This window comes from Notothenia coriiceps, unplaced genomic scaffold (genome assembly GCF_000735185.1).
Source record: "Notothenia coriiceps isolate Sejong01 unplaced genomic scaffold, NC01 NC01_scaffold00008638, whole genome shotgun sequence".
In the NCBI taxonomy this organism is placed as follows: domain Eukaryota; kingdom Metazoa; phylum Chordata; class Actinopteri; order Perciformes; family Nototheniidae; genus Notothenia; species Notothenia coriiceps.
This window is the reverse complement of record NW_011341339.1, coordinates 301,786-329,784: the sequence shown is the minus strand read 5'-3', so window position 1 is coordinate 329,784 and position 27,999 is coordinate 301,786. Positions and strand designations below refer to the sequence as shown.

General features: G+C 40.9%; 3 protein-coding genes across 3 annotated transcripts in view; 2 read left to right on the top strand and 1 right to left on the bottom strand.

Moving 5' to 3' along the window:
* Positions 1-11,323: 11,323 nt before the first annotated feature.
* On the top strand, positions 11,324-13,510 carry LOC104944690 (sterile alpha motif domain-containing protein 5). Its single transcript, XM_010770263.1, has 2 exons — positions 11,324-12,779; positions 13,457-13,510. Exons 1-2 carry the CDS (start codon positions 12,276-12,278, stop codon positions 13,508-13,510), a joined length of 558 nt encoding a protein of 185 aa, XP_010768565.1. The 5' UTR covers positions 11,324-12,275.
* Positions 13,511-17,412: 3,902 nt separating this feature from the next.
* On the bottom strand, positions 17,413-21,119 carry LOC104944689 (DExD-box helicase 39A). The gene is made up of 4 exons (XM_010770261.1): positions 21,014-21,119; positions 19,970-20,177; positions 19,693-19,820; positions 17,413-17,502 (listed from the first exon to the last, which is right to left on the bottom strand). The coding sequence occupies exons 2-4, from the start codon at positions 20,175-20,177 to the stop codon at positions 17,413-17,415; spliced, it is 426 nt and encodes a 141-aa protein (XP_010768563.1). The 5' UTR covers positions 21,014-21,119.
* Positions 21,120-22,846: 1,727 nt separating this feature from the next.
* The window catches only part of evi5l (ecotropic viral integration site 5 like), a 28,578-nt gene continuing 23,425 nt past the window's right edge, over positions 22,847-27,999 (top strand). Inside the window, exon 1 of the mRNA XM_010770260.1 lies at positions 22,847-23,217. The gene's annotated coding sequence lies outside the window, so the exon portion shown is untranslated. The remainder of the gene's footprint in view (positions 23,218-27,999) is intronic.

Genomic DNA, 27,999 nt, shown 5'->3' with positions numbered 1-27,999 from the left:
TCGATCAGTGCAGCTGCAAGTTGAAGTGTGTGCACTTAAAATAAGATCTGATTCTTAAACAGATCTTAAAGATAAACATGTTTCATTCAGAAACTGCTAAACTGTCTGGCTGAGTAACAGGATTTCACAAATAATTGTATTGAATACTCAATCTTCTAATTTCAGCCTATTGTCAATGTTTTCTTCTCCCTGTTGCACCCTGCAGTGTATAGGAGCTGCCATCGTATCATTTCAAAAGAACAGCACAAATGGCAATTACATCAAATGCCAGCAGTATCATTTGCATCTAAATTGCATTTTTTTGTTTTGTCCAATGTCAGTCTTTAACCTAACCCCAACCCTGAATGTCGTGTTTGGTTTGTTTCCCATAAGCCCCTGCCTCTGTGGGACCAACTGATATGCTGATGTTGCATTTTAAACCCTGGCTAGTACATTAAAGTAGCATTGTATTTCAGCATTATATTAGGAGTTGGGATCATAAAAAGGGGGTTATGAGTTTCAAGGTCATCTTTGCCTTTGTATTTTTATTTTGCTGCCGTGCTTGTTGAGTGCATTTCCATACTGATTACATCCCAAACGTAATGAAACGTGTTTGAAAGTATTCAACCCACTGTTTTATTGCATGATACTTTTATTGTGTCTAAGCAATTAAAACAAACAGCATGTGACGGTTAATAACAAAACACAATTGTTTGATTTTAGTCTAGATGAGACCCAAGTGTAAAATACAGGCAATTCTTGAGGAATAGGTAGCCAATTCAGCTTTTTGTCCAACTGTTTTTACAGCCACAATTAATTTGAAGGAGTATACTAGTGTTTTATCAAAGTGTGACATATCAAAGCGAAGTAGGGTGGTGTGCGGAGGTTGCACTTACAGTCATTGTTGTTATTTTAAGCAAAGCCATTTGAATTTGTTCTAATGTGGCCTGTTGTGTTTGTTATTATTGCATCGTTATTAGTTGAATTTACCTGTCATCTTAGTCTTGTTACATTGTTGTGCATGATTGCAGATTGATTTCTGAAAGGACAATATACTAACTAATTCATTATTTGTGTGAATTCAGGAGCCTAAAATACAAAGTAATCTAAAGGCAATTCATAAAATGTATTCCTGGAAAGGGCTTGACTAAATATACAGACGTACACTAAGATGTTAACGGGTTTCCTTTGCATGGACAATTTTAGTATTCCTGGAATATCAATACATGTATTTTTAGTCAGCACTAAGCACATTCCTCTAAATATCTAGAATTCATTCTTTTTCTTTCTTTAATCTGCCCTCGAGAGATGAGGATTTTCTCCTGTGTGACTCTGCATATCTTAGCCACCTCCACATAGAGCCGTGTATCTGCTGTAAATATCCAGCTCTCCAGGGAATGGTTTATGTGACTGCTGTACTTTACAGTCTACTGGTAATCTCATCTTTTATCCATCCGTGTTCATACAAAATGTTTTCTTGTCCTTGATTTGCTTTTCAGAATACTAAATTAAAAAAATGTTGTTCAGACTAAGCATATATCACATTAATGTTCCATATTTGAAGTATTGTTTTCTCATCTTCACTGTTTGGAAAATGATTTAATATGTCAACTTTTCCTTCAAATCTGCCAAATCCATGACAGAAACGGGTACTTTTTTTGTCATGCTGTCAAAATTCTATAAAAAAAAGTGTGGAGGATGTATGCTGAATGAATGAGTCATGATGTGAATACAAAGCAGAGGTGACCGCTTGAGTCACAGTAAATTACTCACCTGTTTTGCTCTGAAAAGTATTTCAAAGTTCCGACTTTTCATAACTCTCAGTTTATTCTGCTCTGCCCACCACCACACCGGATTGGCCTTCAAAGGATTTCACGCTCTTAGCAGTAATTGTACCGAGGATCACTGCTTCCTGTCAGTGTATTGCAAGCCACCAACGCTTGTGACTCAACATGCTGCACTCACACACCCTGAAGTTTAAACAGCCCGTTACAAAACACAGCCAGGCGTTTAACACAAACACAGCTGCAGCAAGAGGAGCAGTCCCAGCAGGTAGGCAGTTATGAAGAGGGCTTTTGGGATGCAGTGCTCCTGGCAATGTTACAGCATCTGGGTTTCGACCAATACTCACAATTTTAATGTGAATGGAGAAACAACAATGCAGAGAGGCAGAGGAGAATGAAATGGTTTGACTACAATCATTTTCTTATACTCCTGACAAGAAAACAAGTTTCCTTATCTGGCTTGTGGAATGTGTTGCCCTAAGCAAGTAACCTAGTTTTTGCTTCAGATGTTCAGTGTACTCAGACTTAGAGCGAATTCAATTGGAGCTTTTCAAGGTTGCATCAGTCTTTGAGAGGAGGAATTGTGTTTTACAGTTGAGGTTCTTAACTTGAAGACCCCTTGAATTATTAACATCATCACCTCTCCACAAAGAGCCCCACTATAGTTGGTGACTGTAAACCACAAAGAATATCTGCACAGCATCGGAACACGAAATCGAGACCCTTATATAAATGAATGTGACACCCCTGCAGCGAAGCATTTGTTCATGCATTTAAATGGAGTATTATTGTTATGATGGATGCACTGACTCTACTTATAGATTCTGCATGTCTGCCAGTCTGTTGAGTCTTCCGCATGCCACTGAACATTAGTCAGTAATTGGTTTGAGGGTGTTGAGTGCCCCGTAGAGAAAATTACTCAAACAGTTGACCTCTCGCTGCTCACTGTTGTAGTTCCGGATGGATCCACCATCCATCTCCTTCTTATGTAGGCACTTTTACAGATAAGCCATTACAGATGTCAAGATGCTTTTGAGGAAGCTAGGGATACTGAATGTGGGAACCTACTTAGGCTGCTTAAGAAAACATCTTTCTCATGCCGGCAATATTGGTCTGAAATCTTGGATTGCCATCAAATGCTCGCTGTACAGACAGTATTTAGGGGACAGTAGGGGATGAATCGTGACTTTGGTAAGTGCTAATTAGCTAATGTTAACACACGAACAAACAAAAATGATGGCCATGGCATTATGGCATTATACCTGACAAATATCAGCATGTAACCATTTTCATTGGGCGAAATCAAGTCTCTTCATTCTTGTGCTGCCTTTCACCCTCAATCCATCTTTTGGACAGTTTTTTAACTATTTGGTTGTACGGATATGCTACTTTTCTTTAAGATTGCCTCATAAGATTCTGAATTTCATATCTCAGAGACATTTCAGTGATCTGTTTAGTTTAGGGATTGAATCTTCCCCATAGAGTTCAGTATTCCATTTTGATGCATATGAAGAACAGAAACTTTCATTGTCACACCTAACTGTATTGCCATTTAGCCACAATAGTGTGTGACTCATCAAATTACTTTGGTGTCCTTTTAAATGCTCTCATCATTTAACAGTTGCCCAACTTTTGAGGGACTGCGGATGGAAATGAGCTCAAAGCTAAATCTGGCACTGTTACGCTTGACACATTTGAATTTAAGTGTTCATTATTGTGCATTTTCCCTGCCAAATAAACGATTAAAAAAATGACAAGCCATTTTTTTGTGTTTCAAAGTGTGTTCCATTAAATAGAATAAAGTAGCACAGAGGCAGCTTCTGATCTGTCCAAACAAGCTTCTAAAATTCAACAGAAGTCTTACTGAGATCAAACGGCATCAGTCATACCTCAATGGACCAGTATGAAACTGCAGGTGTGTGTGTGTGTGTGTGTCTTTCTGAAGTGCATTCTGTAAGCCGAGACTTTCAGGTCCTGGGGGTTCTGTGCAGTACATCAAATGCAGGCGAGCCATTTCTTCCCTTAATTGTGTAGCATGTTTGAAGGAGCTTACTTGAGCAGAAAATTGAATATAAAACACTTAAGTCATCAGAGTCATACATTATCTTTGAAAGCAGAAGGTGGTGGTGGGGGGCTTCTGCAGAGATGAAAAGGAGGTTATTTGAAGGATATTGTAATGGCATCTTCAAGAGACAAACATAGTATTATTATTTGCTTATGCTAAATCATTCTGTGCGCCCTGAAAATGGTGAACCACTTTCTCCCTGATGTATGTCACAATGAGAAAGGTAACATGCTGATATATGTCTATATATTGACCATTGAAAAACCCCTCATCCCTCCCCACTGTTAGCTTTATATGTACGGCATCATCTTCAATCAAGTTGTCCTTTCCTTCGATTCAGATTCCTATTAATTCAACATTTTCTTTTTCCTCTGGAGCTTAAAACAAACTTTCTCCAACAGTACCACAAGTTTCCTCATTAATGTATTCAAATGAGCTAATCTGCAATTTCAATGGAGAACTTTTCTGAATTATTTAAGATCTTTCTTTTTTTTCCGATCAGCAGATGTACAGTGTAATGGAACTCATTCATCTTTTATTTGCAGTTTTTACTTAAGCCGTGGGCAGACATTGATTGTCAAATATTGTTGATATTTCTCTTATTGGTTTTTACCGCAACTGGTCGGTTACCAGGATTTGTCTCGATTGCTGTGTATCTGAGAGGCTTCCTGACAGAAATTAGATTAGTAAAGGTAATCAATAGTCTATGGTACCGAGTCAATGTGGCCAAAAGAATGGGAACCCCTTGCAATGTAATACAGTCCAATGCAACACCACCACCACACACTATGGTCTCAAATACTAGTGATAAATCCCATATTTCTAATGGACACTATCTCAAGAAGTATCATGAATGCAAAGCTATAGTCTGTGCCCTCGAGAGTGATTATAGGAAAACATCCTTTGGCCTTCCCATTGTAAGAGACTCTTCATGTTCAGGACCTGCCTGACAATATCGTACAAGTGATCGTTGTCCTTTGAGATGACCTCATAATTCTTTCTTTAGCTTTATATATTTTTTTATATGAAGCAAAATCTTATCAGTGTACCGTAACAGATGAGGTGATCCTCCTGAGGCCGAGCTCATTGTCAGACGTAGAATTTGATCGATGCGTCATGCCCTTGTTGTGAAATCGGTTGAGTTATGATGAAATCCTCATCCGCAGCCATCATTGTCACCAATAATGACCGCTAATGAAAAATGGACCTTTCTTCTTTCCATCTGTCTTCTCTGAGGCATTGCAGAGATTAATACAGCCATCTAGCCTTGTGTTCGATAACTCATTTACTTTACTTCATCTTTCAATTTGCTCTTTATGTCAAATGACCTGTGGCAGTAATGTAAGGTGTGAGTTTATTAAGTTATTTGACTTGTGCTCATTTTCAGTTATTGTAATGCAAGAGTCATATTTTGTCCACATGTCCTGTATGATGTGTGTTTTTTCACCAATACATCAAACCATTACGTAGACCCTGAGGACCTGGAGGATAGGTCAAATGCTCTGAGCCCTATTCATTAATATAACATGCTAACAAAACTGGGCTCACAGCCACCTTTTCTCCATCCATTTGAGACTAGATGTATTGAAGTGAGACTCTGTGGCTGCTATCACTCTTTTGTCTTTAGTCCTCGGAGGTACAGACACAGTGAAGATACATATATTTGTTAATATGTTTCCGTTGAGTAAAAAAAACACCCAACATAATTGATTTGGGATAAGTCTGCTGTACCATCTCTGCCCCTAAAGAAATTGTAGTACACGTTTTTTTGCCATCAATCATTCACGGGAAGTTTCTGTCAGTTATTTAATCTCAAGGGAAAAAAAGACAGCTTCACATATCTGCATAATGATTCATTCATTTTCAATCACCTTATTTTAATTAGGAAGGAAACGAGGGCTAGAAAAAAAGAGCTAATCTTTATTAATTGGACTTTCTGCACCACTGCTTTGCTGAGGGGATTGTTATAAAACATTCTCTGAAGTCACATGACTGTTCATTTATCATCAGCTGGAAACCTTCCCTCTAGCACATACAGTAGAGCTACACACACACACACATATATATATATATACTCACTCTCAGACACAGACACACAAACGCAGGGACATTGTCAAATCAGTTCACATCTCTTTTTCTTGCTGTGATACTTTCTCGCATCTCTATCGCCTTGCCTTCATTGTCTCTCAGAATTGGATTACCTGTCTGGTGCAAATCATCTGTCCTCTGAAATGAAACACTCTTTAAGAGATCTTCTGAATGATCATTTCAGTAGTCATGTTATCTCTCAATCAGCCGCCTGGTTTATCAGTTGGACCTTTTGCCTCTGGGTGCCATTTTACCCTGGCGCTAGTCGTAGATCACGAGGTGATGTGGCGGGCTGGGATTGCCTCTGGTCAATATCTCCTGTCAGATCCACAGGCCGGTCTGTAGCCAAACCCCGATCCCTCTATACAGTATTATCCTTATATTGGTAATTAAAGGCAAAAGAGGAAAGAGGCCTCCATATTTCATCAGCCTGGAGACTGACAGACACACTTACTTATTTACAGCTTTTTCTGTCTCCAGCCTTAACATCAAGTTGTGAAACGGGTCTTCGGAGGTTGTTGTGTCTTTATTTTTATGTGAGATGGGGGGAAAGAGGTAGAAGGAGCAAATATTATAAATGAGTATCAAGGCTAATGTTTTTTGTGCATATACCACTGTTTTTCTAATATTTGAAAGCATAAACAATCGTGTTTGACTCTCTGTTTGCTTGCCAAGGTTTCAGCACAAGGAACCGGTTGTGAAAGAAAAATATGCCGCGCATTTATGCATTATACCACTAGTCACAGTTGCATGTCTCAAACTGCCACTGGCCATGTGTCAAACATTTGCATATATACATAATCCAGTTAATGCTGCTGTGCTTGGTCGGTGCATGGCCGTCCATGCTAATTACATGGACCCTGGTTCACCGTGGTGGCATATCAGTGCAGCTCACTGGGAATTAAGTGGTGATTCCTGTGGGCATGTTGATGCCCTTTAAGCCACCAAATATCTCCTACAAACAGCTCTACTGCTGCAAAGTCGGGTCACAGGTTAGCTGGGTCTTATTAAAGCACCGCCAGAGGCAATAACAGGAGTCATATTGCCTGATAGTACTCTTTGGTAAAGCCTGGGTTTCCATGATAACAGCTCAAGACTATGAAGCAGCAGCTCGGTTTCTTAGGTTACTTAGTTTGTGGGATTTTGTTGGGAAACTGTTCTGTTTAGTTGCGACTTCTGTTTTTAAGCAGTTCACGAAGGAGCTCAGTACAAACACATGTTTGAAGACAGCCTGTCCCATTTAAAGACAATGTATGTATTTCCTGGTACAAAATCAGTGCTCTCTGTTTTTCTAAATGTTTTCAGCCAGTCATGTGAGGTTTTAATTCTCAGCACAATAAATACAGTATTTATGTGCCTCCTGTTTCAGTCCTAAGAAAAGGCTTGTAAGCTAAGTATTAACGCACACTGCCAGTTCCTAATCAGGTTTTGGGGGAACAAAACAAGATGCCAAAGACTTTCTGTCTTGTGTAGTCAATACAAAAACAAACAAGGACCTGTATCAGTGTTCAACCTTTTTCTGTTTCAAATATTCATTGCCGGCGGCTCCTTCCAGTCCTACTCTAGAGCTGAAAGTGCAGTGTGTTCCAAGTTGCAGGAGTAGGAGTTGATTTGAAGTTTGTACTCCATTGAAGCTGTCTGATCGGAGATCTGTCCATCACACCCCACAGCTCTCATTGAACCAGAGCACAGGAGAAGTTGAGAAGTTAGCTCCAACTGCAACTCAAAGTACAAGTTTGATTGATGGCATCACTTTTATTGCACCAGAGGGAATGCTAACACAGACATCTGACCTGGTGCCTTTACTGACCGATTCTGTCTAGGGTGATTGGCAGGTGTCTGTGACTGATATGCTTAGACATGCAATCTTTGCATTAACCCCGGGCTCCCTGTGGCTCAGGCGATGTTTAGGTTGATATTGAACTGCCAGCGGAGTGGCAGCTGGGCCTGACGTGCCTGCTTCACCTCTGGTCTCTGGAGATTGCAGCCCAGCCAGCCGCTTGTAATTAAACGGGCATAAAGACAGATCAAGCTCTTTCCTCTTCTCCACTGAAGGGAAGAGACTGGATAAGAATCCACTGGATGCCTCGGACAACAAACCTCCAAAGAGAGCTCCTTTTTTTTTGTTGCAATTGTATCCATAGAATGTGCATTTACCACAGGTTCACCACAAAGCTGCTCATCGTAATAATACCCCTCAAAGTTTTTATCCAACTGTATGTTTTTTAATACAATTCTCAGAATGTATTCTCAGGGTATATTTCTCCCATCATGATTAGCTGTTGTTATCCAAGAACATTCGGATACTATAGCTACTATTCTTGATGAAGCCAAACGTGATACACAGCAATCGCAGGCAATCAGCTCACTGCAGGATCGTTTCTTTTAGTCTTGGCTGTTTCGGAAAATCTTCTCCAGCCAACCCTTAAATCTTTAATGGAAAGAGAGGGAGAGAAAAAGATTGGAAGATTTTGACAAAAACCAACAAAACATCTGCCCATTACTATTAGAAAGATTACTCTATAACACTTTGTTTATTTCTGTTATTTAAAGTTGTATTCACTAGTATTGCATTTTGAAATCATACATTTGTGTGTAATAGTGTTTTTGGCATCAGAGCAATTTGATAGTAAATGCATCCATAAATAGTATCCACTGCAGGACCACGTTCAATTCACAGCATAAACTGTGATTTGTGTTTTCCATATCTCTGTGGTTGTGTTGCTACAGTAGCAGAGTAGTCTACATATCTATCAGAGGCTGACAGATAGCCACCTCCTAGAAACCAACATCCATGACCTTCATGGTTCCTCTGCATCTAGGTGGACAGAAGCCATTCTCTGCTTCACAGGATCTTAAAATTGAGGTCTTGAAAGGTGCAACCTAGACATCTGAGGGAGAACGTAAAATTTCAGCCAACAAAAATCCCCACCTTCTAATACCCAAGTCTTTCCTTTCAGAAAGAAACAGAAACACCCAGCATAGACTATTAGCATAGAGAGAGCTTGGCTGTCAGCAGAGCTGCTATTGTCTGGCTGTGTCAATCTCCTCTCACCTTCCAGCTGTCTGTTCTGGAGCTGTTCTTGCCTCAACCTGCCACCGTCACACTCTTTCAATCAACACAGTCAAAGCAGCATATACATATTTACCAGATCCAATACTGCCACATATTCATATTTACCTGCACCAATGCTCTGAGCTGCCTATTTCAGATTATATTAAGGGCTGGTTACTGAGGTTTTATTGATGTGGCAGCAGTCCTCTGGCTCCAGGGCAACAGCACTCCACTCAGTGCGAAGAGCGATGGCTCTGCTGCTTGAAATGGGCATATAGTGCCTTTTTTATGTCACTACTGTACAAAGCAAACATACTGCTCTCAGTGTAATCCACAAACGACACATATTGTAGTGCACCTAAAATTAAGTTGTTCTACCTAATCAAAAAGCAATTATTGCCTCTGTGAGGGTCAAGAATCTCTGCAAGATAAATCAGACGGGTTGTAAGATGAGGTCTCCCTTCAAAAAGAGATCAACGATCTCAATGGGACCACCTGGTTAAATAAAGGTTTGAAATAAATAGGAACGTTAAGCAAAAAAAAGAATTTATTCTACACAGTTTTATTTATATTCTTGGTATTTTCTCTAATCTTTCCCTTTTCTACATTTAAAATACTGATTAGTTTGACCTCTTCAGGAATGTTTAAAGGTATTAAACAAGAGAAAACTCCCTGGTTGAAATGGTATAACTTGAAAGTAGTCATTGCTTAGTGTAGGGGCAAGCCAAAAAAGGTTCAGCCTCGCTGCACTTCTATTGTCTATCATCATTTATGTGTTATTGTTTGTTTAATCTGTCCAACTGGCATTTATTCTGGACATTTTTGTTAAAATGCATTAATCAAACTGCAAGCACACCTAATTGCTTTACTGACAGACAGTCCTGTGTACTTCCATATAGCCAGGGAGACCCTCAGCCAGAGAGCGTCAGGTTGCCCCCCGTGCCGCTCGGCCCCCGCTGCTCTCATGGCCCGGGGCAGCAGAGTGGAAACACGGTAAACCTGGCACTGCCCCGTACACTCAGTGAGTCCAGCCGTCACAGAGAGCACCAGCCTCTCTAGTCCATCTGTCACTCCCATAATACCCTGCTCCTGTAACCGATATTGACTCGTCTGAACAATGGGGAGGGGAGGGCAGTGTATGTTTTTAATCTGATATACGAGATATACAATTTGAAATGTTGTCCCTTGTATTAACATTATTTTTAAGTTTAGGTGGAACATCAGTTGGGATACTATGGTGTTGTTTAAATATAATTGATCTTTTTAATGTTTCTATATTTGGGTCTTTTGGGCTTTGTTTGGAAGGTCACACTGTGTAACAGGGGTACCAACCAAAATGACGTTCTTCAGTATTTTCACAGACACTTTGGGTTTATTTTGCTAGGAACTAGCTGCATAATCATTATGAATGCTGATGTCAGTCCCAGCTCTAATGTATCATATCACATTCTGCACACGTTTAACCCCTATTGCTCCTGTCAGTCAAACCACATCATAGCAGTATTTACAAAGGATGAGGGACAATAGAGCATTTCTGAGTAATTTTTGATATCAGAAGCAGACGGGTAAATCACGGGAAAAGTCGACTAACTCCAGAGTGATAGGTCTTGGAGAATGAAGGATCTTCACTGGTGCACACCTCTTCCTCTGACATTCTGACATGCATTTCTGGCACATTTTTGACACTGCTTCTCCAAAAAGAGACTGTTTGATATGCTTCTCAACTCCTCCTTGACTGGTGTGTTTGTTCTCCAGCCCAGCCGCATGTCATAATGTGCCGAGGCAAATCACTTCCAGCCCTCAGCCGAGATGGTGATTGTATCAAACTGACCCCTAACAAGCTGTCAGATCACATTTGCTAAAGCATGCATCAGCACCGGCCCGCTTGGCACCCATTTGGACAGAGTGGACAGGTCATATTCAAGGAGAGTCATTGCCTTGGTTCTCTATGAAAACAGAGCAAGACAGAGACAGACAGTTGGACTTTTCTCATACCAATAAGGATGGCATCCAGTGATGCACTTTAATGTAGGGAGTGGAACTATACTTGCTTTCAAATGTTGTAAAGTCTTAATGAAATTGCATCAAATGTTTGTGCATACAGATAATGGATGGGGGAGTTGGTATCTTAGTTTGTCCTATTACATCAGCTCCTGTGCTGTGAAATATTCAGTTCCCCAGTTACCACATAGAGGGAGCTCATGCGAATTGAGAAACCAAACCTGGAAATGCTGAATGAGTGAGAGCGTGTGTGTGTAAGAGAGGGAGAGAGAGAGAGAGAGAGAGAGGGGGGGGGAGAGCGAGCGAGAGAGAGGTGCGGAGAACGAAATCACATCGTAGGGGAAAAACAACGTGACACAAACCAGGAGCTCGGATATCCATTTCAGCCGTGCGACAGGTATAACATGCACTTTCACTTTGGAGTAACTTCGGCCAAGTCGGTGGCAATCTTGTGACACACTGTGTGTCCCGAAGCGGCGTGACAAGTTGGGAGAAGGGGAAAAAACGCTCTGGCATCACTATTTTTAAATGGGTACGGCGAGAGTTGGGGGGCGTGGACGGTAGAGGAGCAGCAGTGAGCATGTTGGCTCCTGGCTGCAGCTCCAGTGTGGTGATGTGCCGGGTGCAGGAACTGGACTACGCGTAGACTGAGCGGCTTTTGGACCCAGAACCGGGAGGTTGCCGTCAATTGTCGGCAGCCGACTTTCTGTCATTTTGAAGCCCGTTTTGGATCATTTGGATTTATCTTTTCATCGCACTGTCGTTCCGCGATACAGAGGACTACAAGGAAGCGGGATCAGCCGTGAAAACGACGCAGCAGCTGCCGTGCGTAACGGACGAAATCTGGGAAAGCAGCTATTTGAATGACAATAGTTTGAGCAACGGCAAGCTTATTTGTTAAAGAACTCCTTATTATTCGGATTGACTGTGCATGGTAGCCTAAGTCAATTACATGCTAAAATGACGTTTGGGATTTGAAAGCTGTTTAAGTGAAACTGAAGTGATCCCAATGTGTACATATTGACAGGTGTTACAGTCATACTGTCCGTCAGGCTGAGCCTTTAATTCACTTACAGCTCTGTTTTTATGTCTGCAAACACCGCGGACAAAACAGGTTTAGGTTAACTAACAGTTGGTATGGATAATCCGCAAACTATTTAATTCAGTTACCTTTACTTCGCTAATACTCAAAGATAGGACATTGTTTTAGCGACCTTATCATGAGTTTGAAACGCCGCATGGGAAAGTAACCATTACTTTGACTTTTCCCCACCAAGTTGTAGCCAATCTGGCAACAGCCAAAATGACAAGCAACGGACCTGTCATCGTTTTCGAGTGGCTGAAGACCCTCCAGCTTGCCCAGTACGTCGAGGCTTTTGTGGATAATGGATATGACGATCTGGAGGTTTGCAAACAAATAGGCGACCCCGACCTGGATGCCATCGGCGTCTACATGCCTCACCACAGGGAGAGGATTCACGACGCGGTGAGAAGGCTAAAAGATGAAGCCAACGAGACGGCCAGCGGACTCTACTTCACCCTGGAGCCGATGCCACCCGCAGCCGAGCTTTATACCAGTCACATGGTGGACCAGTACGAGTCCAAACTGCGGGGATCCAAGTCCTGGACAGAGCCCAACAGTGAGCGGGTTGGGCGCAACGGTGGGTACATGGGCGCTCAGAGGAACCTGACGCTGGGCAACAGGAGGGAGCTGGTGATTTACCCCAAGCTGAAGCTGAAGATCATGATCAGGGATAAGCTCATCAGAGATGGCATCAACCTCTCCAAGCCACCCTACTCTAATAAGGTAAGAGGAACATGGATAAACACAGGTCATGATGGTCATATGGCACAATAGGGACCACCACCTGTCAAATGTCATTCAAACAATGGAGCAAAGCCTCACCTGTCCTATTCTCATCCACAGCAACATTTACCACATAGAAAGTCAATAAGTCTGATATTCACTTTGAAAATATGCATACAGTCTCTAAACCTTTGACTCAATTTGATACATTATTTACAAGAGTTGGTTATAAAGGCCACACAAAAAAATAATTTTCTTAACTAAACAGATGATTTGCAGAGGTGGTTGTTATGAAGTTTATATGGGGCTGTTGCCTGCTTCATATGTCATTTTGTTGAAAGCCTACTGTAAGTCAGACAGATGCACCACTTTTGTTAATGGCATATTGCAATCATGTGTTTTAACATCAAAATAAGGTCAAATAAACTGAGCCATAGGCAAATGCCAGTGCGGTGCCTAAACATTTCAGCCCTGCTGCACTTTGCAGAAGTGTGAGTGGTTGGTGTCACAGTGAATGATGGGAGTGAAGTTGCCAAAGATCAATGAGCAGAGTGCAGAGAGGAGATCCTAACGGAGCTTTCACCCTGTTTGTGATTTCCTGTAGGAGGAAAAGATGTACACTCTGATTATTAATCTACTCTGACCTCACCTGTCCTCTGACTTGCCTCTGCATTCAGTGTGGGTGGATCAACCAGGCCCATGAGGATATAAGCCCTGGCTCTTTGCTGTGATGAATGGTCAATGGGCTATCAATGGCAGAGACAGTAAATGAAGAGCGCCCAGCTGGGTATGCTGTCGCACTCCTGAAACCAGGCTGAAAGGGCCTCTTGTTTTTACAGGACTGCTAGTGACCTTTTCTTCAGAAGTGTCTGAATAATATGCTTTACCCGCTGGGAGGCCTCCACTGAATGACTGCTTACATACAAGGAGGCACTGCAGGCCATTGAGGAGTCAGAGGCCGAGACCTTTGTCGTTTTTCCTGAGGCTGACGGCAACATATAGTTTGATTTATGAATACTTAACATGACACTTTCAAGTTGACTTAGCTGGTTGGCATGTACTTTTGAGTTGAATAATTCTATGATTGACATCATTTCATAGAGAATGGATGACCTAGAAGTCAAGTATTTTAGTTGTCCTGGCCTTATGGCACACTCAAGTGGATGTTTTCTTTAATTTGCACACTTGACCGTTTTGAGTAGTTATGGGTTCTCTGAAAATGGATGGAGTTTTACTCAAATCTTTACGAAAGAGATTCAACAAAAGAAGTAAGACTGGGGATCATTCCCAAAACTATTTGTTCATTCCTGGTTATGTCCGTGTGTCAGTTGAATTGTCTGTTTGGATATGCAAATAATGATGCGCAGGTGTGTAACCGCTGTTTAGTATCACATGCCCTTTGAATTGAAGCAGATCCTGAAGATATGCTGTTTTAAATGTGGCGATATACAATCATGATGACGTTATCTACCTTATGTATCCATGTAATCTAAATGAATGAGTATTCTCATTTTTGCAGTATTTGTAATCTCTTTTTGTGTATGTCTGCCACTTTGCTTGATTTTAAATCCCAAAGAGATTAAGGATTGTTGAGGGATTATTTGACAAACCAGGGCTAAAAGACAGTTTTAGTTTCAAAGGGTAAGCTATCTATTGTTTTGAAGGCTGCATTTATGTAAAGCCAAAGCTTGGCCACTGAGGTTTTGGTGGGGAATGAGTAGGTCAAGGTTTCTCTCTGACATTCTGGCTCTCTTTTTGTGTATGTGTCTAACCCTGTAGTTTTGAATTGGCTCCATCCCAGTGCTTTTCACCCCAGGAGGAGTGAGGAGAGTGTGAGAGATTGTGCTGTGACCAGCTGATGGAGGTTTGACTTACTGGGTTGTGATTGGCCTAAGGATATCACTCTTCTTTCTGCCTTTGACACAAGATGACAACCCCAGTGGAGTCTGAGAGCAGAGAGCCAGACTCGGGGCAATTACAGGACACACAATGTCAGTCTCAAGGGATGTTCCTTGTATAGTATATCCAAGATCTCCATCCACATTTAAACTGTCCTCTGTGCTCAAAATAAGCAGGGATCCTCATGGAGCAGTCTGACAGCCCTCGGCTCATCTTTGTGTTACCGGCTTTGTCTCCATTGTTTGCCAGTATGCAAAAACCAGAGGCAGTGTAAATGCTACGATTCAGAAATCCTCTCTAGCGTGTTCTAGATTATTATCAAACAATTCACCGAATGGGCTCTGATGGGTGTAATAAATACCCATGATCCTTATCAAGGCCGTAGAGACCCCTTGTCTGAGAGAGTATTATTTCTTATGATGTAAACAAACACTTGTCCTACGACTGCACATTTCTCATCAGGGAACAATAAGCAGAGAAGATGGTGCTGCCTATTTGCCTGTTGTCAATGCACTGGGGTCTTAGAGTTATCTTGTATTGTTTTGGTTAAAATAAATGTCTTTGTATTGACAATAAATATGTTGAGAAGAAACTGTCAACTGTTTTTTGGAGTTTTGTAGAGGTGCTGTATATGGTGCCAGCGAGCTGGTTACTGGCCACACTTTTGTTATCTGAAAACACAAAATAATGTACATTTCCCCTCTGTGGGACTAATAAAGGTATTCTGATTCTGAACCCAACCTAGTGGGTATCTGATGACATTCGAGACCTTGCCTAATGCAATGAAGTAGAAGGGTTTTGTAATGATCAGGTACTGTAAGTGTAGCAAAAATTAAGTGTTATTTGATTGGAAAAATCAAATAACACTTAATCCATCCCCCTTATGTTCATCCAGTTTTTGTTTAGTGAAATACCTCTTCAATTAAATGAAATCTCTTTAAAATGTGTTCTAATCCTGGTCCCATCCAAAAACTGCTTCTCAAATTGCTAGACATAATAGAGCCTTATTGTTAGTGCTGTGATTCGTGAGGAAGTAGAGGCTAAACACTGGAAGATTCTCCATTGTTTGTATGGAAGCTGATGGAGCCGCATGTCCTTTCACTTGTCTGATTTACATTCCCAATTTCCGTCTATTGAAACTGACTGCGGAGGCATGTGTCCAGCATTGTGCCGATGGGTGGGTGATAAAAACCTGGGTGTCGTGCAGAGAGAGAGAGAGAGAGAGGGTAGTAAATATGTAGACACGTTGTTTAAGCTGGTTTAAAAAGGCTTGGTTGGTGCTTGGAGGAAAGTTTGATGTTCAAGTCGTTTCTTCAACTCCCACAGAACAGCTGATCAAATGTGTAGGGTGGGAATCATGAGGCCTGCAGCTTAACGGCCCTGAAGAATGTAAGAAATGCAGTGGACACCCAGAGGTGTTGTTCCTGTCTGGGGGGGTGTTAAGCAGAAGGCAAGGTAGCTTTTAACTGACTGTTTTATTGGCTTTCCATTACAAAGAAGAAGAAAAAAGAGGAAGTTCACCACCTTGCATGTCAAACACTCACCTCACTTCCTGTTTCAGTCTTTTTATCTAGATTAGTATCCCAGCACTCTTTTCTGGCAGGAAATTAAGTTTCTTTTTGAGATGACCCCTTGTCGGCCCACTGGTTAGAAAGGGCCTTCGGGCTGACTGGACAACTGCCAAGGCTTGGTGTGAAAATCCTTTAAAAAAACTCTAATGTGTTGGAATTAAAGCTTTCTTATATATTTCCACTGCAGTGTCACCAATATTTAAACATTGACAGCACAGAGAATCTCCATAGATCTAAAGATTGACAACAGTGCACAGATTTGTATTTAAGCATCAGTGTTATATATTTGTTCCATCCTGTTTTCCGAAATACGCATGTTATTGTAATATGACAAATACTTAATATAAGGCTAGACCCAGAGCTTTTCATTACCTCTGGGAAACACTTCAGTGAACGCTTTTCACTTGCTTCTCATTTAGCCTATGTTTTTTGGACAAATATCCTCCTCATCTTTGTCCCATGCTACAGGGCTGGCATTTTGCCATAATGGGGGAGGAAGTCTTTCACAACAGCCTTGGTTTTTCATGTGCTCTGCTGAAGCTCTATTTGCTTAGTTTTTATTAAAGGCTTCTTAAAGGCATAATCAGCCAAGGATTCATAAAGGGGAAGTCATAAAGAAGTCAAGGACCAGCCTCTATTGTTCTGAGAGAACAGAGAAAGTCAATTAGAAAAGTGAGCTGCTGTTTGCATTAAAGAAGAGGACGGTTATTTGGAGCACTAAAAAGAGATAGATTATGTTCCCATCAGATGGAAAAAGACGCATATATACACCCACTTAGGGGCTCTTTTCGTAAACAGCTTGTGTTTAGGGCCTTTTTAAATCATGTTTATAACCATAAACTACAAGTACTAGTATTTACCTCTTAGGAGAGCTGGGTGTGGTAAGGACTGATGGCTATCACAATGACCTTTCACCTCACTACTCTGACACAACACTAAAGTGATGTCATCCAAGACCATGTCTTCCGAGACCATGTCTTCCGAGCGTCTTGCTTCAGAAGCGAGGCAAGAATACTTCCTGGCATTCGGAAAACAAAGAGTGGAACAGGCTAGCAAGTGTGNCTCTGTTTTCCAGGTATCTGTCCTTGTAATGTGCCACACGCGAGAATTGGCCTTCCAGATCAGCAAAGAGTACGAGCGCTTCTCCAAATACATGCCCACTGTCAAGTGGGCATGTATTTGGAGAAGCGCTCGTACTCTTTGCTGATCTGGAAGGCCAATTCTCGCGTGTGGCACATTACAAGGACAGATACCTGGAAAACAGAGAATCATGACATTAGTATAAGTGATTTAAAAAAAAAAGTGTTGAGTCCGTCTCCAAAAAAAATCGGTACTGATGATTCATCCGTACATGTGAGCAGCACATACCAGTGTTTCCCATACATTGATTTATTTGTGGCGGGCCGCCACAATTAAATATCGTCCGCCACAAATGGATCTCATAGAAGTGCGGTGCCCCCACAAATAGATTGAAATTTTGTGGGAAACACTGCATAAGCCGCATTCACACCAAAAAGAGTACTTTTCCCCTTTAGTTCCGTTAGTACCCCTAATGTTGCGTTCGCACCAAAAAGAGTACTTAGTGCCGGGAACTTTTACTCCCATTTTTAGTGCCTGCATTAGCCCCGCGCACCAACGGAGAGAGAATAACTTATGGCAACACAAAAAAAACATGGGAGCGGTGGAGTGATGAGCTACAACATAGCGTTTTGCTTGTCGGTTGTTGCTGTTGGGTGAAAAGCAAACAGCTGTTTGCTGCGGAGCGCAAGTTTATTTATTTGTTTAACGTTTATTTGTCTATAAAAACTGTTCTGTCTTTATTCATGAAAATTAATTCAGATTTAGTCTATTTATGATCCTTTCAGCTAAAAAATCATGTCATGCAGCTCTCCCCTATATGAAAGTACATAAGACGCTTTTCATTTAAAAAAGTATCGATATCGGCGATACTGGCCCTGAAATACTTGGTATCGGATCGAATCCAGATTTTGTGGTATCGCCCACCCCTACGAGCAGGCTCCCGTGAGCGGGAGCGCGCTCCTTCACTACAGACTATCGCGCCACCTAACCATTCGCCAAAAGGTTTTTAATACCAGCGGTAACCGGCCAGGCAAAAAACAATCTTCAAATAAAAGAAAGTCACAGGAGGAGTTAAAGGAGAGTGACAGGGAGTATCAGAAGAAGAGGGAGAGAAAGTTTCAGCCAGCTTGATCGATGGAGTTGTTTTCTAGTGGTGCAGTGACGCGTCCTAAAACCCTTTTATAATCTATCGATTAGATTTATGATTCGAAAATTATAAAAGTAGGGTAGACCTGTGGAGATTATCCGGCTGAACAAAACGTGCATTTATCAAACAGGTTTGTTTTCCACAGACCTTATTTCCAGCTATTTTCCAAAACCCTGTGGAGAAATCCCATTGCTTTTTTGTCGAGAGAACCAGCAGCTTACTTCCTGGTTTTAGGACGCGTCACTGCACCTCTCAATATGATGCCAATATAAACAAGGTCTTCTGTCGGCTCTGTACATCAATGCCGACCTATACAGTCTATGATGCCGACCTATGCTGACAAGTAAGTGAAGAGTAGAAAATATAAAAGGTATTGGCTATAGGGAAATGTCCCGGCAGTTTAGGATAATGAAGGTTCTAATCTATTAGATAGCAATTACATTTCTAACTCCTAATGACAGGGAGGCAGAAAGCGCATTATACAAATAATAATACTCATAATAATAGCAGAATTCTTTTAACAATGACCACAATATCATTATTTTAATAAACCAAATCTGAACAATTGAGGAAAATGAGGAAGAACTGATGATTCAAATGTTGTAGTACAAGTCGTAATTTAGTTAGTGCATAAATTACTATTGCAACAAATGTGTTAATTTTCTTCATTATTAGTCGGTTTTCTTTTGGACGAATGCTCCGGGCCAGTGGTTACAATGGTGGGGCCAGTGATAATACAAGTCCAACGGCCCGGAGGGCCAGTGGCATTTTACCCTTAATGTCTACCCCTGCAGTAAACCCAAAGCAGAAGAAGACGAAGTGACGTCAGCGGCTCATTTGCGTAATCTTCCCTCAGGGAAAAGTACTCCGGTGTGAACGCGATTGGTACTTAGTGCCCGGGGCACTAAGTACTGAAAAGTACGCGGTGTGAACGCGGCTATTCTCTTCCCAATATAATTGTTGTTCTCAACATTTTTTGGCGAGTAATATGCACCCAACTTAAAACATGTGTTCTTAACTTTGTTCAGGGACATTGTCTATGCAATGTTGAGTGCATTGGGCCTGCGACCTGATCAACAAACAGAGAATGCAAATTTCATAGCAACAAAAAGGAATCCAGAGTAAGACTTAATAAGTGGAATCAATGTTAAACACTAAAATAAAAAGGACCCTTAAGCAAGTAAGACAAGAAAGAAAAAAAATATGAGCAACTCACCTGGCCATCTACAGGTTCTATCTGTTGCAGGGTGGCAAGGACAAACACTGCTGTCTTTCCCATACCAGACTTGGCCTGACACAGGATGTCCATGCCCAGGATAGCTTGTGGAATACACTCATGTTGGACTGAAAATAAAAAAAATGGCAATTAAGGTGAGTGAAATTATCAAACAAACGTGTTCTTTCTTCTCTACTTTATAACTGCACCGGAAGTAGTAGGAGTATGTTTGGAGGTGTAGGACATAAATTGGTGGATGTAGTTACAAAATATTCACCTTCTGAGGGATGCTCAAAACCACAGTCAACAATTGCACGGAGAAGCTCAGGTTTAAGGAGAAAGTCTCTGAACCCTGAGCTGTGAATGGATACGTATGACCCCTTCACTTCCTTCTTGGTTGCTGGGGTCCCACTCTCGGGAACTCCCTGTGGCTCCTCGTCCTCCTCATAGTCCAGAAGTTCATTATCAACGTCTGTCTCGGCCATCTGTAAGAACAACATGTATATAAGCGAATCTATATCTCACAACGATAAACATACATCAATCCTCTATTATGTGCAAGCTTAATATTTGAGATGAAGGCCAGGTGGTCATGGACTATTTAAATTGGGAATTTCTTCTTGCATTAATAAATGTTACAATGTGTTTTTAATATTTTATTTTTTATTCTCTATAACATTCTCATTTTAACTTTATGTTTGAGCATGAATCCGCTCTTTACAGAAAGCATATAACTCAAAAAGATTTGTAAATTTGGATCGTTTGGCGTTAGCAGGCCGCAGCCGGGTTTCGCATTAAAATAAATGAACTGAGTCTTTGCAAAAGGCAGTTGAACATTAACCCGTCGGTTCAAAACACATTATAAAGTGATTCTTTTGAGTTATTACAATTGGGTTGACTGAATATGATGTCCGACCGGTGTTATCCTCGTCCTTCTCTTTCATTCAAGCCCGCTAGTTAGCATGCTAGCAAGTAGATATGAACGTGACTGACGCATTAATTTAACAAACAATAAAAGCAACAGTACTATCTACCTTATCTTACTATGTTACTTATATAACATCACGTCATTCCCCGTGTAGTATTGTATATTGGACGAATCGTCCAAAAACAAAACTATAACTAGATAACTATGGCTAATTGCCTAACTCAAAACAAAGCTAATGTTAATATGGCTAGCTTGGTAGCTACCAACGCGAATATTAGTCCCAGCTGTAGCTGACTCTACAACGAATTTCACGCATTTCTCTGTATATTTTAATGCAGCTAAATTCTGGTGAGTTTGTTGTATAAGAATAGTATACATTGAATACAACGTTACCTTGCTGTGATAGTTCTATGTCCCGCCGATGTCTATGTGCGTAAGGACCTACCAACGATTCACAGTGGAGTGCGCACACATGTATGGTATGTTCAGGTACAACTCGAAAAATCCGAGGCTATCTTTGCGGTGTGAACCAATGGCTGTACAAAATACCGTGTTAGAGGTTTTGCCCGATATCAACGGAAGACCTCACGCAACAAAAATATAAGGGGAGTGATTTGTGATGCTAGACAAAACTATGATTATGCAAAAAGACCGGTCCATATCCTTAGAACGAGAATTACGTTATTTGCGATAAAACATGAAGGCATCTGTCTCTAAACAGCAGCGTCTCTAAATCGTCCACTTTTCCAAGGCTGTGATTGGTCAGAATCGTGGAAGTCGGAAAAAGGCATATAGCTGGAATATTTAATGAACTATTATAATCCCTTGTCATTTCAGTAGATTTTTATGTCGTAATAGATTTATATTGACCAAATTAGTCCTGACATTTTATGACATAGTAAAGACATTATTCTCCCGGGAATTGTCTCTTGCTGTATTCAATAGATTAATGTCCTAGGCCATGACCAAACCACAAACTACTTCATTTTTAGTCAACCATTTTCCTTATGATATTTCCCATACAGCACTAATCGTTTTAAGTTTTTGCTTGTCACAAAAATATCCTAAGAGTCTTGGGAGCTGCAGTATCGAGTTTGGCCACTTGGGAGCAATACAGTCAACCCATTTGGGCTGGGGACAGATGGCTTTAAATGTACTTACAAGTATGCTAAGGGCCTCAATACAAAGACAGAGAATATCCCTCAAGGCCTGCCTAAGGTAAAAAAGCATTTCTATTACTAATCAGGACTGGATTAAGGATGCTCTCTTACCATACGATATAATTGTTTTTACTATTGTGGAAGGTCACAGGATCAAATCTTTATTTCCAATTAATTTTCAGCCCTCAGAAAAAGGGGAGTTGAGTATTACTTTCTTAAATGTCCCATACTGGGTTAACAACACTGTTATGTTCATTACAGGACAACAAATGCAGGCACATACCAAGGTTATGAGGCTATAACATTTCCTGACCTGCATTTGTAGAAAAATACAAGGTTTACCTGAAATCCATGCTTCAGCTGTTAACTTTTCAATTGTTTGTGCCTGAAGTCTAATCCTAAATTCAATATCGCCTAGTGGGCTGTAACCATTAACACAGAGACGAAAGAAAATTTTAAAAAATGACAAGACAAGTATTTTTTGAGGGTTTGAGGACTACATTATTGTAATATGTGTTTTTTGCATTTTTTCAGTGTTTTGTTTAGTTTTGTCTGAGGTAAAGGACTACATCGGACTACATGCCCTTCCTTCACCACTATGCAGTGATGCTACCTGCTGCCAATCTCAGGAAAAGCTCAGTTTACACAGAACCACTACAACTAATGTTGGCTGTTAGTGATACAATCACTGTAGCAAAAAAAAAGAACACAAATAAATTGTTTTTAAAGAAATGACACTGAAAATAGCAATACAGAATACAGGCGCTTGTAGTTATGACACTACAGTTACATTATACCTCACCTCACAGAGCCAGAGATTGACACAATAATAACATTATACATTTTTGTCACATAATTAATCGTTTTGTTGCCAAATCCCCTAAAGCTTACACCACTGTACGACACCTGCAAGCCCTGCCTTCCTTCTAAATAAAGATCAACACTGATTGGCTGTCTGTGTTGTCAATCCAACGGAATCTGGTAGTCAGAAAAGCCCATTGGCCTGTGACATGCCAATCAAATCCAAATCTGCCACCTGATTGGTGCGCCCCGCCTGGTGCTTAGCAGAAGGCAAAGGACCCCAGCTCGGTGTGATTTACTCGGTAATGAGTGATGCTGCCGTTTTTGCCATATCCCCGTTGAACCACAGGCTACATCGAACGGCTGCCATGCTATGTTAGTGGATCTCTACGGAAATATTGTCCTCTTTCAATTCAAGTCCCACACACGGGCCTCTCCAGCTGTGCGACGCGGCGCTGGCTCCTGGTTGAGCAGCGGCAGGACGATGGCACCAGGCTGGACCGTCTCCCTGCATTTGTCCTCGGTGGTCTATTAAGATTTTAATTAGCCGATAACAAACACACCTTTGACATTTACGACGGGCCGATGTTGGAGCGACTATAAACGCCCCGCTCTGATTATGGAAAGGGAGTCCAGGTAGGCATTTATTTGTTTATTTGAGGCGTTTATTTTTGAATGGGATGTCAATGTTATCGTGTGGAACCTATTTACGGGCCCAATAGCTTATTCATTTGTATAAATTCAACGTGAAAACTGCACAGGCCCACATAGCAACACACTGTTGGCTGTCGGAGCTCCATCAACAGCATCCGTCTGCTCCATTTATCTCAGGGAAAAATTCCACTGTACGGCATGCCAGCGGAGACACGGACCCTTCATTAGGCTGTAAACCGTATTTACTGCTAAGGCATAGATCTTAGCGATCTCATTTTTTTAATGTCGTTACACAAGCGTATTTTGGTGAGGGAAGCCGGGACATTTGCTGCCGCACATCATGCCGGTTATGTGTCATTTTGGCCACAGATGTTGAGCCATGAGTCGACTGCAGAGCATGTAGGCCTGTTGTTCAGGCATTCTCCAGCCACAGCAGGCCGGGATAACGAGCTGTCATGTCCCAGTAACCCAGGCAATAGGATTACAGGCTCACCAGGTCTGAACCGCACACTGTAGGAGCCAGTGTCACCTTTAAAAATGGCTTATTTTCTGTTGTGACAGCAGAGGGGCTATTATCCACCTCTGTGTTTCTATACAGGTTTTTGTGGAACTGTCCTTGATATACACCACACACTGGACTCCTTGCTGTAGCTACAATTGTCATTGGTGTTACTTATCCATCTTAACAAGAGTGTCTATAGCAGTAAATCCCCTTTTAAGTGTTTGGCTTGTAAGACTGGAAGCCAGCCTTTCTCTGAGTACTGAAAAAAACACTTCCTCAAATGACTGTGCTTTTAATCTGGGCCAGGCACATATACTGTAAACCTCCCAACTGTAGGGAACTGACACAGCTTCTGGGATATGATTTGGAGAGATTAAGGATACTGCTAACTTCACAAAATGAAAGAGCTCTCTCAGGTCTCTTATCTCCCCACAACAGTGGGGAAACCATTCAAGAAATTAATCATCTTACTGTTGACTACTATCGCTTAAATTCCCCATGACTAAGAACATGTATACCACCAAGTAATGGGTTAATAATTTCCTTGTATGAGAGTGATATTATTCTCAAGTTTATCTGTGAAATCCACTAAACTTTTGAAAGGCATTTCACACATTACACCAACAAGGAAATAGGTATCTGATTCTCACATCCTGGTGACCTTGTTTGCCTCGAAACTTCTTTATCAGATCCCATGCACACAAAATACTTCATACTACATCTGTGACACGCAACAAGCACACCCAGACTCATTCCAGTGAACCTTTTCCTATGCACTCTGTTGCCATATTATTCATCCGTGTGAGAGCCTGTAAGCTAATAAGATCTGGTCAGGATAAACAGTCTCAGATTTGTTTGTACACTTGTGTGTGTGTGGATTTAAATTTCTGCATGCGGGTTTGGCCTCCAGCAAGAACGGGAGGAGGGATATCATCTTGCAGCCGTGTCCCTGAGCTCTACAGTTTGTCTGCCTGCTGCTGTCCAAGTTTATTATAATCTGCCACTGTGTTTGGTTGTTGAACAGGGACATGCACAGGAGCCACATGTACAGGTCACAACAAAGATGGACTGATTGATTTCCAGCATGTTGTCCTAAACAAGGCATTCTTTTTGATAAGTTGTTCAAATAGGGGTGACACTATCTTTTCTTGAGCTTAAAATTAGATCTAATTTCGACTCCACTACTATCTTATGTCAACAAGAAACCTTGTGATGAAAAATCAATCATTTGACTCTTTTTTTTAAACTGCCGTTTGCAGCAGCAGTTAGACAATAATTACCCCATACTGTGCTGTTATTACAAAGACTACCACTGTTTATATGCAAGTGTTCCGTTTTTCAGCTTCAATGCTGCTTGAAAACATCGACTATCTGAAATATACCAGATTTAGCCTTTTGACAAAATATCAATCAGTATCGTATCGTAAATGAATAAGGAATTGATGTTTTATCTAGTGCTAACTGACTGTTTGACTAAAGGGTGGAGTGTGATATAGTTTTAAGTATTTTTGTTGTAGTACAAAATAAAGACAAAATAAAGGCCTCATCCGCCAATTAATTACCAAGTGATCCTTTATATGTCGCAGCCCAAGCTGATGTCTTCATACGTCTTTTTTTAAATAGCACTAAAGAAATGAGCAGATGAGAAGCATGAACCAGGAAACTAGTGCATTAGTCAATACAAAAATCATCAAATAATTTTAGATCAATTTACTTTTGCCACAATCAGCTCTTTAATATATCAGGGGCCTGATTTGGATGATTGTGCCGACTATATTGCCTGTGCTCAAAGGCAGCACCATCCACACAAAAGGTGTTCAAAGTACATTTGAACTGTTTTAAAAGTCGATTTTGTGTAATTAAATATTGTCCCACAGAGCCTACAGTATCAAGTCCTTTCCTGGCTCTGGCTTGTTTTAGCTGGCTGGCTTGTGGGTCGACTGTTGACTGTGCACTGCACTTCATCTTCTCTGCTGACACATGGAAACATGGAGCAACTTGATGACCTGCTGCTCGCTACGACTGCAGCGCTCCTCTCTCTACGCCATTATTCATGTAGGCTGCAGATCTGTGACTGAATCCGTGCAGCCTTGCGGATTTACCCTGACTGAATCGTGATCTCATTTTCCAACTGCTGCATGTTGGATTTAAAAATCCAACATGCAATTTATGTTACAATAATAAGGCTGAAATATGCACATAGGGCCATTATAATCGTGTAGAGGAGCTCTACTCTGGATATTACCTTCCCTTCTACTCAACCAGTAGCTGATATGTCGCATTGCCTAACGTTGTTTCCTTAGGCAGACATTAGGCAGACTACTCAGATCCCTTCTGCAGGTAAACCTGATGTATCAAAGGTAGAAGTACTTGTTCTTTATAGTGATATGTGGCAAGTACTTATCCACGAATGCATACCTTACAACACATCTGAAATGTGATAAGGATTATCACAACTAGAAAGAGATTTTTGGAAATGTTAGTGGTTGGAAAACACTGGTTCAACATGTTTAATGTATACGATTACGACGTTGTTATGTATAATCCTAATCTGAAAAGAAATGTAAGATATCAGATAAATGGATGTAAAGAACAGTAATTTCCCCTGAAATGTTGTGAGAGTCCAAGCATAAAGTGTATGCAAAACAGTACTCAAGTACTTGGGTAAATGTATTCAGCTACATTCCACCACTGTTGCTGGGACCATTTGTAGTGGTTGACACTAAACAGTAAGGACTCATATTTCATAAGCAGATGGCATTACTATAATGTGTATACTTTTGTATGACTATAATTACCAAGAGATCTGTGATTCAAGAGGTGGACGGGTGCAGACATGCTGCCTCTCTGTACAAAAGGTCAGAGCATTTCATTGGCCAAGTCGAGGTGTTGTTTAAAACGAATATGAGGAAATGATTTATCGCAGGGTGGACATGTGGTAGTATGATTAACAACACAGACGTGTTACTGAGAGAGAGACGGGTATTTTGAAACCTGTGTTGCACACCAAGCAGTTAATGATGCTTCCTTTGCACAATCCACCTGTAACGTGATGAGTCAGCTGATGGGCCGTGAAAGAGCCGGTGCTTTGGAGTAAACACATTTAGATGTCAACAGACTTTTGAGGTTGAGAAGTGGTTTAGTTTGTATCATTCCCTAAGGAGTCCTGGGCTAGTTTTGCATTAAAATTAAACAAACACAATATTCAAATGGATTTCATTTCTGAGAAGTTGTTTGTGGGTTAGTAGTGTTTGTTTTCCTCTCACAAAGCCATTTATAATTCGTGTAGATATTTGTGTCTAATTCAAAAAGCAGTTCAGCTACTCACCAGCATTTGTGTCAGCACTGCTGGGAAAGTATCAAATTAAAAGATAATATAATTAATGCAGCCGGGAAACTAATGTCAGTCATAGCTTTAGCATCACATTCATGTTTGCAGCAGTTCTCCTCCATGGCACACTCATGTAATCCAGTTTTGAGATTAGTGCTTGATAAGTGGATGTTGCAGTTGTTAAATCATGCCTTTTTTAGTTACAAAATATTAAGAAAATATAAGCAAAGCAATGGCCATTCATTGTTGGAAAATAAGTGAGTTGCTTGCACTTGACAGTAATTGATGGGTTGTGGGGATGGCTATTTCTAGACAATTTCCTCCCAAAGTGGCACTCAGGGGAACCGACTCATCTGGAGAGGCATACTAACTAAATTTGGAGCAGGAAAGCATTACTCACCTAAAGTGAACATTGTCGGTAGATCTAAGGAGCAAAGTCTGGAAAACATTGGTCGACTCGTCAGTGTCGCTTCGATTGAACCAAATGTGTCTCCTCCTCATTCAGGCTTAATGTCATCCTTAATTCTCAGCTGAAAATCCCAGAATGCATTTGTTGCATGGTAGAAATATGAGCTACCAATTATAATCTCCATAATCAACATAATCACTGCAGTCTGTACATGACGGCTGTTACCGTAATGATGATGCTGGAAGGCTGATGGGTTATTGGGTTGACATTCCCAGAACACAGAGACATGAACATGAAGCATTTCATTGATTTTGATCATTTTCTTTCTTAAACCGTCGACTGTGAGCTCAACAATGGAATAGGAGTGCAACGCTAAATACTCTTTTAGGTAAAGAACAAAACTTTAGGGAACAAAATACTCATTATGCAAATGTTGTAGATTTGTTTGATACATTTGTGCAGTGATATGTAAGTTTCAAATGAATGTTTAACTACAAATCTAATGTAATTGTTAAGGTGAGG